The 12,251-nt window shown below is 42.0% G+C and overlaps 1 protein-coding gene across 3 annotated transcripts in view; it reads right to left on the bottom strand.

Moving 5' to 3' along the window:
- Nucleotides 1-594: 594 nt before the first annotated feature.
- The window catches only part of tfe3a (transcription factor binding to IGHM enhancer 3a), a 29,172-nt gene continuing 17,515 nt past the window's right edge, over nt 595-12,251 (bottom strand). For all 3 annotated transcript variants that reach the window (XM_055168075.2, XM_055168076.2, XM_055168077.2), the window contains 2 exons: nt 6,125-6,272; nt 595-4,457 (listed from right to left, as the gene is read on the bottom strand). In XM_055168075.2, coding sequence (XP_055024050.2) covers nt 4,011-4,457; nt 6,125-6,272 — 595 coding nt within the window. In that variant the 3' untranslated portion in view covers nt 595-4,010. The remainder of the gene's footprint in view (nt 4,458-6,124; nt 6,273-12,251) is intronic.

Raw genomic sequence — 12,251 nt, 5'->3', positions numbered from 1 at the left:
GCATTAACTAACTGTAGATTTAAATTTATATTATTTACAGCAACAGTTTGTTCAAAAATAAATCAACATGTCATAACAGGGTTTGGCATGTTTACATAACTTTAAAAAATTAATCGTGATTTGTGACCATGGACTGACTTGATTCAATTTGCTGTATTTTTTTCTTTTCTGTTATTTATTATTATTATTTATTCATTTTTATTTCTTGTAATTTTATTTCTTTATTTTCTGTCTGCTATGTTAACAAAATGTTAAAATCAATAAAAAGATAATTGAAAAAATAAATAAATCAACATTTAACATCAACAAGACTTTATCTTTACAGGAATAAACTATAAAAAGTACAACATTATGCAAAGATTTTTTGGGAACCAAAATCAAAAATAAATCTGGAGAAAAAGGTTGTCTGTAAAGACAAAGACTTGTTAATGTTTAATATTCATTTTCTTTGAACAAACTGTTAGCAATAAATTAGATAAATATAAATGTACAGTAAGTAAGTGGCAAACAGCTGCATAACTACAGCAAATGTTTGCCTTAAATGTTTCAATACTTTTTAGAAGTACAGTCTTTTAAGAACACACCAGCACAAAATCTGTTTTACAACTTTATTTATACATTTCCCTAAAAAGTAAAAAATAAAAACCCTAACAGAGTTCACAAGACGGCAATCTGTGTAACTCAGGGTTAAAAATACAGGAATATGCATCCACAAATATTGAAATACAGAACAGCCAACACGTTTCTGCCTGGATCTCTACAGGATATAATCAAGTTAATATATTCATGAGATGAATGTAAACATTGCGGTACAGATATACAGTGTATCGTAAAAGCTTTGATTGTTGTTTAGATAACGCTATAGACAGCACTGAGCACATAACTCAAGACGACAGGCAAAAACTGCACAACAACACCTCAATCTCATTGCTGGGTGTGCAAGAAGACCTATATACAAAATACAACTCATACAAGTTGTCATTTAGTTGGAAATAGCAAAGAGACGACAGAGATTTGCTACAATTCAGGCAGCATCTGAATACAGATTCACAAGGCAGCTGTAGGCCCGCAGTGAACACACAAATGAGCATTAATAAGACGACAAAACCAGCAACACACTCACACACACAAGCATGAGATACTGACATTGCATAGATCTAATGATGCGTATTGATTAAATATGATGATTATATTCATCCGTTGGCTCATTTTTACTAGAAAAGTAATTTGATTTTCTTCTTCTGTCACGGCGGAGGACATTTTGAAATATTTATACATCTTTTGTAAATATAGCCATGAAAATATATTTTGTGTCATGTTAAGCACAAGTTTCATAAATTCATCTATAGTGCTGTACAGGGTCGAAAATAAAATAAAAATCTTCTAAACACATGTTAGTTACAGGCATATATTCAATATACATTATTATATACATTATCTACCAGCACATTCCAACATATGGCATAGATTTAGCATAACTAGACCCGTTTAAGGGATGTTTGCTATTACTAACAAACACACACAAATGTGTTTTAGTTTGTCATATAAACACAACTAATCTAATACTACTTAAAAGTAGGGCTGCAACTAGCCATTATTTTTATCGATTAATCGGACGATTAGTTTTTTGATGAATCAACTAATCGGATAAAAATGTAAATAATACTTATTATAGCTAAATAAAGGCACTAAATTAGGATATTCACGTGTAGATGTAGACTTTTACAAGTGCAAAGCCAAACACTACCATAGAGTTTTACTAATATAATCTTTTTGATATTTTAAGCCTTAAATAAAAACGCTTTTGCAGCTTTTAAATGGGAAATTTTAAATGAGGAAATTTTGCCACAGATTAATAAATTCATTTTAATCTCTTTAACTTTAGACCTTGATGGGAATTAACATTATTTGTTATTAATAAAGATGCACCGATATATCGGCCAATAATCAGTATCAGATGATAAAATTCTCTTTAATGGCTGAAAACAGCCGATATATCCTGCCAATCAAAAGAAAACAGGAAAATTCATTAAATTTGATCTCTCTGTAATAGAAAATGTAAAGAAACATCATTAGTTTAATGTTAAATATTAATAGTCATTATAAGAATGAATAACTTTCAGAAAATGTAATCTTCAGAATTTCGTTTATGCAAGTTGTTACAACCAACTATCAGTGTCGGCAGATATCATCACTCTGAATAATCAGCTATCAGTAAAAAAAAGAAATTTAATATCGGTGCATCTCTAGTTATTAACAAAAGAAATAAGCCATTATGATATAAAAATTGTGATATACATGCGTTGTAACAATAAATAAAAGAACCACCGTTCGTGCGCTTTTACCTCCGTTATTTTCCTGTCAGGGTTGCCAGATCCGCATTACCAAACCACTCCAAAATTATTTCAAAAGGCATTCCAAGCCCAAACACCAACAACTAATAAACCAAATCCTTCATCTCTAACCCGCAGAAAAACATCAACCTGCAGAAACAGTTTAAAAGTAGCCCGATTTAGAATCGAGGACCTGGCAACACTGCCTTGCTTTTAAACAAGCAGTGAGAAGAATCAGCGCCTGGTAAACGTAAGGGTGCCTGACTTTTATTATAAGCGAACAGTGACGTCACAGACCAACTAATCAATACAACAAATTTCATTATCAATTTTAACCGATTAGTTGTTGCAGCCCTACTTAAAAGCATTAACCAAAATAAAATTTTAAAGCTTCATTACAAGGAAGAAATTTCCTTATTTACTTCTATTGTGGCTTTTGATTCAAATGTTTATGAGATTGTGTGAAAACAATCATCTCATGAATATTAATGAGCTGCTAGATCAATACAAGAGAGTATTTGAAAGTATTAAACTGATAAGAAGTCAGATGTGTTGGATTGCCATAATACATTTACTTCGTTAGGAAAATACTTGCATAGATAATTCAGTACTAGTGATCTGAATGGTTGGGGTCAACACGCAGTATAAACACAAATTACAGATTTGTGGTATTCAAATATTGAGGGCCAGAGACATGCGAGTAGATGTAATGGTTCTAGGTTGCCAAATATTTTGTTAATTTTTATAGCAGGTATGCTTTAGAGATGCAACCCTGATAAAATGTTTAAGCTTTAACCGTCCCTACAATATTCGACATGGAAGAGAGAATATTAAAACAGGAAATGGAAGAAAAGGTGAAGAGGAAGTTCTTGGCTTTCCGGAGGACATAAAAGCTTTACAGTAAACATAAAAGTTTACTGCCGCGCTGAACAAACACCTGGATGTACGAGCACCGAACGAAGACGTTCTTACAATAAAAATAAAAATTGTCCCTTTCAATATCTGACGAGCTACCAAAACAATGACATGCAGTGAGGACCACAAGTCTAAGACCAGCAAAATTTGTATTTTCTAATTAGTTTAAAAAAATGAGAAAATTTTATTTACTTTCATTTTCTTAGTATTTTGTGTTTAATGACAGCTCGTGCTGAAGGTCAATGTCACAAATTTGTTTTTATTTGATAAGTGTCTATAAACGTCACCTTCTCAAAGTCCTGAACTTTAGTTCCAGATTTTCACGTTGATGTCAGTCTCAGACTTTTGGACTACACCGACTTAAATAGATGAAGAAATCATCTAAAAACCATGATGAATTTTCGTCACTTTCTGAAAAATGATTATAGTGCTTGATACTTTTCCTACAACTGCATAATAAAAACATAAATTCAGCACTAAATCTCTACTGTATGTACATATATTCTGTTACATATCCATCAGAGGTCCTGTCCAAATGTCAAAGTTCACGTCTGTCCCCTCTGTTGTGGATCAAATGCTGATGGTACTTGCTTTCTGTTAACAATACATCTACAGTACGATGATTAATAAATGACCTTGGCATTACGCTGCCCTCTACTGGCCATCGTTGGAGTGCGCAAGCAGGAATGGAGACGCTGGGTTGCATAGCAGCTCTAGCTATTTAAATTTCCACCAAACTAATCTGTGTCCGGGTTAAGGATGTCACAAATCTTCTTCCATGCTGAAACTGCTTCTACGACTGCTGGTTTTGGAGGCTCCCGGTGACACAGAGGAGAGAAGGGGATCGGCGCCCCCTACAGGTGAAAGAGCGTCACTGTCATCCATCAGAATATCCCCCAAGCCGATTTCTGCCATGAGGGCGGGGTTAAACACAGAGGAAGTGGGGTCATCTAACTCGCCAAAGCTGAGCGTGGCGAGGTCCAGAGGGCTGGTGACCGCCCCGCCAGCAGAGGAGGTCGAAGAAGGCGGAGATAAAAACGAGGAGGGAGTGATATGGTTGAACCCTGCCCCATTAAGAGAAAGGAGGGTTTTGGAGAGAAGGTCATTGCTGGGATTGGGGTCCAGAGTTAAAGTCTGCTGCTGGGCGAGGGCAGGACCTGAGCTCTGGGATGACTGGATGCCGTGGAGACGAGCTTGCATCTCTAGCTCCTGTAGATCCCACAGAGAAAATCATTAAACACATTGCAGTTCCCACACTTTAGTTAACTTCATATTCAAGGACCTTTCAAGGACTTTCCAGGTCTAATACCCTCAAATTCAACTACTAAATGTGGGGACACATTTCAAGTGAGAGCAAGGTTACATTATGTTACCTTTAAAGATACATTGTTACAGTTCCCTTTCGAGGGAACTCGCGCTGCGTCACTGTGGTGACACTTTGGGGACGTCTCCAGGGGTAAGTGTGTCTGAATGTGTATATCAAATTCAACCAATGGTGAGGCTTAACGACAAAGACAGAGTGAAGCGGGAGCCAGGAAGTATATCGCTATCTGAAATATTGCCAAAGACGGCATTACAGGGATGCAGGAAGTATAGCAAGGGAGACGCAACGTCTCATTCCCTTCTCAGGGGACAACAGTTACATACGTAACCCGAGACGTTTTCATGTGTCAAACACAACTATGCAAAAAAGCATTTTGGTATGAATCAACATTCGCATACAGAAGATATAAGCATTTAAAGCGAACAGTTTAGCACATGTGCTTAAAAAGTCTAGAATATTTTCAAAAACTTCCCAAGTGTCCGTGCGAGATCTTCGGCTCATAACACTTAACTATTGCTGCTACTTTCCCATTTATTGTGTTGTTGTTTTTGTCTGTATGTTACTAAGTTTTCCCCCTGGCTCCTCGTTTTTGTATGTTAGTGTATACTTGGAGGGGAGCGGACAGGTAAGGTGGTCACGACGCAGGATTCAGTTTAAACGTGAGCTAGACTTATTTTGTTTTGTTTATTTCTTTGGTTTAGCACCGCTCGCGTCCATCTTGTCCCCCCTTCCTAGTGTATTTATTTGTTATTCCCGATACCTGTAAAAGCATCCGCACTTTGTTCACTCACGGCACATTCACACGGGGCGTCAGCGTTAACGCTTCCCATTCACTTTTAATGGGTGACGTCATGCGTTGCCGAACTGAATTGTGGATCCATCGTCGCCGCGTCAGTGCCGTTGCTCGCGGCAGAAGTTGAACATTTCTCAACTTTTCAAGCGGCAACGCGTGCGTCAGCCAATCAGATCGCCTTATGCAAATTACCTACTGTAGACAGAGCCAGCCAATTATGTTTATGGAAGAACGGAGCATGTGTAGCGGCCACTGTGATTGGCTGTTGGCCACGCTTCAGACAAGCCTTCCGTTAAGCGTTAACGCTTACGCCCCGTGTGAATGCGCCGTAAACGCCTTGTAAATTAACCACTTGATTTTTGCACCAAACCACCGTCTTGTTTTATTGCCTCACACATTAAATAAACGTTACGTCATACCTCTTGCCTACACCTTGGAATGTAATAATAGGTGATGTATACGTGTAAAATGTATGCCGGTAAAATGCAGGAAATTGAAAGTTCAACAAAAAATTTTTAGTAACTGAAAGCATTTTTAAGGCTGGTTCACACCAACATTTCAAACATTGCAAAGTTGAATGCTGGGAAACTGAACTGACTCAAAAACAATAACTGGAATTTCTTTGCAGTTGTGTTTGTTAACGACGTGTGATTTAAAGTTGAAATGCATTGAATGGGAGTATGTTTAGATCTTTGTGTATGTCAGGCATGCAGACGCTGTTCTGGTCGGACCTGCGCAAAAGTGAGACGTGCAGACTACCTGAATGCGCAGCAGCAGGCTGCGGTTAGCGTGCTCCAGCTTCTTCTGTCTCATCTCCATCTCTTTGGCTCTATGTTGCTCCTTCTGAAGTTTTCGGATGTAGTCGACCGAAGCCTTCAGGATGGTTCCCTTATTCCAGCGCATCTCACTGTCCACAGACGACAAAACAATTATTACATTGAGCATGATTTACACAAAGTACATCAAAGAGCACATTTTCTTTCAAACAAATACATATTTTATGTATCTCATGTATGTTGTTTTTTCATAATTGTACACCTGTTCCGGTAGCACTTTATTTTACATGTACATGTACTTATCTTGGCTTGTACATATATGGTAAATATGCTGTACTCAAAGACAAGTGTGTGGTACTTACTTTTGAGTATCTACATGGTAATTAAATGGTGTCATTACTGTACTTACCAGTGGTACATACTTGGTAGTAATTATGTAACTCTAGGTAAGTACTGGGTAATGCCATATACATACTTATAGTGTATTTATATCGCAACTAACAATAAACACTGCTGTACTCACAAACCAATGCACAATATAAGTACTCAGTACCTACAGGCAACCGTGGGCCAATAAAAATGTATTTATAGTGTATGATAACAAATAAAAAACACTACTGTACTTACAATTTGTATATACTGTACATGGTTCGTATATACTTAAACTAATTGCAAACATTACTGATGTGCCATTTTTGTACTCTGTATCCCTGTTCTTTACCGTACCCTTTAAACCCAAGCATTGAATACAATACGCATTAACTATGGGTACATTTACTATTACGTCCACAGTAACTGCATGGATACAGGACTGTAAATAAAGTGTTGTATTTTACACCGTTATTACACAGGACCTAACACCTAAGATTAAGCATAGTATATGCCACTGTGAGTTATATTAACTAATCAGACTATAAAATAAGATGCATTGTTGGGTTTAAAGGGTATAATAAAGGACAAAGATACTGAGTACAAAATGGCACATCAGCAATGTTTGCTACCAGCTATCACATACGTACATAAGTACCTGCCATAAATTGCACTGGCCTGTAAGTACAATACACTTACCATGTACATACAATTTGTAAGTACAGTAGCGTTTGTTATTAGCTATCATATACATACATAAGTACCTGCCATAAATTACACTGGCCTGTAAGTACAATACACTTACCATGTACATACAATTTGTAAGTACAGTAGCGTTTGTTATAAGCTATCATATACGTACATAAGTACCTGCCAAAAATTTCACTGGCCTGTAAGTACAATACACTTACCATGTACATACAATTTGTAAGTACAGTAGCGTTTGTTATTAGCTATCATATATGTACATAAGTACCTGCCATAAATTACACTGGCCTGTAAGTACAATACACTTACCATGTACATACAATTTGTATGTACAGTAGCGTTTGTTATTAGCTATCATATACATACATAAGTACCTGCCAAAAATTTCACTGGCCTTTAAGTACAATACACTTACCATGTACATACAATTTGTAAGTACAGTAGCGTTTGTTATTAGCTATCATATACGTATACCATAAGTACCTGTCATTAACACACGCTTGCCTGTAAGTACTTAATACTTATTGTACATTTATTTGTAAGTATAGTAGTGTTTCTTGTTAGTTACAGACCTACACTATAATTATGTATCTGGTATTACCCAGTACTTACCTAGAGTTACATAATAACTGCTAAGTATGTACCACTGGTAAGTACAGTAATGATACACTTTAATTACCATGTAGATACTCAAAAGTAAGTTGTCACGGTAGGAAAATCCATTGTTTTCCTCCGTGTCATGTTTGTATGTGTGTGTTGTTCACTTACCCTGCCATGTGCTCGTTAGAGCAATCCCTGTCACCTGTGTGTTGATTGTCTCGCTCCAGCTGTTCATCATTACATCATCTCCATATATACTCACCTGACTTTCTGTTCCCTGCCAGATTCTATTGTTTGCTCAGTCTCCGTGTTGCTTGGTTGTTCCGTGTGCATTGGATTACGTGTTTCAGTTTGGATGTGTATTGTCGTCGTCGTCTTCGTGTGGATGTTCCGTGTCAGTCTGGATTTCACCACTGCTCACCACTCCACCAACGTCGCACTCAAGACACCAACTTCCACCGTAGTCATCGTCACCATTGCCAGCAACAACACCGGACTGGATTACTTCCGCATTGACATTGAATAATCTCTCTTTGTTTATATTTAATAAACATTGTTATATTTTACACCTGCGTTTGCTTCCGTCTCTTACAAGTCATTACAGAAGAATCTGGCCAACATGGAAGCAGCAGGTGGTCAACCAGTCTCCGCGTTGGAGGAGTTTCTCCAGCGATCGATGGCTCGTATGGATCATCAGGATAAGACCATCGAAGCTATGCGGAAGGCCGTCCAGGTAATGGTGGCGAAGGTTTCCGAGCTCTCTCAGCGATCTCCGGACCTCACGCCTCCCACTGCGCCACCCATGCCGCCTGCACCATCTTCACCTCCAGGGGGTAGTTTCATCCAGGAACCGAGACTTCCGATCCCGGAGAAATACGCCGGTGAGCCCAACTATTGCCGTACTTTTATCTCTCACTGTTCTTTACATTTCGCCCAACAGCCCCGGACATTCTTCCTCGAGGAAACCAAGGTAGCGTTTACGCTCTCACTTCTCTCGGGCAAGGCTGCCCTCTGGGGGACGGCGGTATGGGAAAACAAGGACAGCTGTTGTTCCTCGTTCGCCTCGCTTTCTGAAGAGATGAAAAGGGTTTTCGACCGCTCCGTCGCCGGGAGGGAGGCCGCCCGTCTCCTCACGGATCTCCAGCAGGGGGAGCGGTCGGTCTCAGACTATGCCATCGAGTTCCGTACCCTGGCGGCGGAGTGCAGGTGGAACGAGGAAGCGCAGTGGGATCAGTTTCTGCATGGGTTGGCGGATCGGATCCAGCGAGAGATCGTTACGGCGGAGTTACCCACCTCTCTTAATGGGCTGGTGGATTTGGCGATCCGGGTTGACGCACGCCTGTCCATTTCAGTCAGAAGAAGGACTCACGACACGTCCCAGTTGAGAGGGGAGGATGCAGGTCCATCCAGTGAAGTGTCCGCCGGCGGTCTCTCAGATCCGGAGCCCATGCAGGTGGGTCGAGCTCGGTTACCCCGGGAGGAGAGAATGCGGCGGAGATCCCTGGGACTTTGCAGGTACTGTGGCGAGCTGGGTCACCAATGTCAGCGGTGCCCGGTTAAAGGACCACACCCGATAGCCAGGCAGAGGCTACTTTCGGGCGGGATCTCCGCACAGAGGACCTCTATGACATCTACCTTCCTCCCGGTGAGACTACGGTGGTCCACGAAGTCACACACTGGGCACGCACTTCTGGATTCGGGGGCGGAGGGCAATTTCATCGATAGCTCTCTGGCACGTAAGCTTCAGCTACAGTTCATTCCACTCACCCACCAGATTGAGCCCTTCGCCCTCAATGGACATCCATTACCCACTATCAAGCACACCACTGCACCCATTACACTCATCACATCTGGGAATCACACTGAGACAATTTCATTTTTTATTACTGACACTGCTCTCGCCCCCATAGTTCTTGGACATCCTTGGCTTCATCTCCATAATCCCAGGATCGACTGGAAATTGGGTTCCGTTATCAGCTGGAGCGAGGAGTGTCATAAATCCTGTCTTGTCTCTGCTTGTGTTTCTGTGTCTGAGTCTGTGTTTCAGGGGAAAGCAGTGGATTTGTCTACCGTGCCCGCGGAGTACCACGACCTGAAGGAGGTGTTCAGTAAGTCGCGGGCTGATTCTCTTCCTCCTCATCGTCCCTATGACTGTGCGATAGACTTATTGCCAGGTACGTTTCCGCCTAAGGGCAAGTTATACTCTCTGTCCGTTCCGGAGATGGAGGCCATGGAGAAATATATTTCTGATTCTCTGGCAACGGGGTTCATTCGCCCTTCCTCATCTCCAGCGGGGGCGGGGTTCTTTTTTGTGGGGAAGAAGGACGGATCCTTGCGACCTTGTATTGACTACCGAGGGTTGAACAACATCACGGTAAAGAATACTTATCCTTTGCCGTTGATGTCTTCAGCTTTCGAGAGGTTGCAGGGAGCATCCGTTTTCACTAAATTGGACTTACGTAATGCATATCATTTGGTTCGCATCAGGAAGGGGGATGAATGGAAGACTGCGTTTAACACCCCTCGTGGCCATTTTGAGTACTGCGTGATGCCTTTCGGTCTCACGAACTCGCCGGCAGTCTTCCAAGCACTCGTTAATGACGTGTTGCGAGACATGGTAGACCAATTCATATATGTTTACCTGGATGACATATTGATTTTTTCTTCGTCTCTCCAGGAACATTTGCAACACGTACGACGAGTGCTTCTGCGGTTGTTAGAGAATGGGCTTTTTGTCAAGGCGGAAAAATGCGTTTTTCATGCACAGTCTGTTTCTTTTTTAGGACACATCATTTCGACTGAGGGTGTTCGCATGGATCCTGAGAAGGTTAAGGCTGTGGTAGATTGGCCATCCCCAGAGTCTCGCAAGGCCCTGCAGAGATTTCTGGGGTTCGCCAATTTTTACCGGCGTTTCATTCGCAATTTCAGCCAACTAGCCGCACCTCTGACCGCTTTGACCTCCCCTGGTTTGACGTTCAGGTGGTCAGACGCAGCTGAGGCTGCATTTGCCAAACTGAAAAGCTGCTTTGTTTCAGCTCCCATTCTCGTTACCCCTGATCGTTCACGTCAATTCATAGTGGAGGTCGACGCGTCAGAGGTGGGGGTAGGAGCAGTGTTGTCCCAGCGCGCATCCTCAGACGGAAAGGTTCATCCTTGCGCGTATTATTCCCATCGTTTATCTCCTGCGGAAGTTAACTATGACATTGGCAATCGAGAGTTGTTGGCGGTCAAGCTAGCACTGGAAGAATGGCGTCACTGGCTTGAAGGGTCGGGTGTACCTTTCATTGTATGGACGGACCATAAGAATCTCGAATACATTAGAACTGCCAAAAGACTTAACTCCAGGCAGGCTCGGTGGGCATTGTTTTTCGGTCGTTTCGATTTTACACTTTCTTACCGGCCGGGTTCCAAGAACATCAAACCCGATGCTTTATCCCGTCTTTTTGAGCGTTCCGATCGTACTGCTACTCCCGAGCCCATTTTACCGGAGAAAATCATTATCTCCGCGCTCAGATGGGAGGTCGAATCGAAGGTTTTGACAGCCTTAGAAGGGGTAACGCCCCCGGCTCGCTGCCCACCGAACCGTTTATTTGTGCCGGAAGGGTTACGGTCAGACGTCCTCCAGTGGGGTCATGGTTCCAGTGTTGCTTGTCACCCAGGGGTTAGTAGAACTAGGTTTCTAGTCAAGCAACGATTTTGGTGGCCTGGTATGGCTCGTGACGTCCACGACTTCGTCTTGGCTTGTTCGGTTTGTGCCGTTGGTAAGACTTCCAATCGTCCTCCAGATGGGTTACTTTTACCGCTGTCTGTCCCTTCGAGACCCTGGTCCCACATTTCGCTAGATTTTATTACCGCCCTCCCACCCTCTAAGGGTAATACGGTGATTTTGACCGTAGTGGACCGGTTCTCGAAGGCGACCCATTTCATTCCCTTGCCCAAATTACCATCAGCCAAGGAAACAGCGGTAGCTGTCATTGACCACGTCTTCCGAATACATGGCCTCCCGACAGACGTGGTCTCTGACAGGGGTCCCCAGTTTGTGTCCAAATTTTGGCGAGAGTTCTGCAAATTGCTAGGGGCGACTGTTAGTCTTTCGTCCGGGTTTCATCCCCAGAGCAACGGTCAAACCGAGCGAGCCAATCAGGACGTCGAAAGGGTGTTGCGATGTCTGGTTTCCAAGAATCCTTCGTCCTGGTGTCAGCAACTCTCAATTGTGGAGTACGCACACAATTCTCTGCCGGTGTCATCTACGGGCATGTCTCCATTCAAGTGTAGTTTAGGGTACCAACCACCTAATTTTGTCAGTACTGAATCCGAGGTGTCGGTTCCCTCCGCAAACGCACTAGTCCAGAGGTGCCACCGCACCTGGACCAGAGCTCGCAGAGCTCTGCTCCAGGCAAGGTCACGCACCAAGGCTAAGGCCGATCGCCACC

This window comes from Misgurnus anguillicaudatus, chromosome 5 (genome assembly GCF_027580225.2).
Source record: "Misgurnus anguillicaudatus chromosome 5, ASM2758022v2, whole genome shotgun sequence".
NCBI classification, from domain to species: domain Eukaryota; kingdom Metazoa; phylum Chordata; class Actinopteri; order Cypriniformes; family Cobitidae; genus Misgurnus; species Misgurnus anguillicaudatus.
Note: the sequence above shows the minus strand (reverse complement) of the source record. Positions and strands in the feature narration are given on the sequence as shown.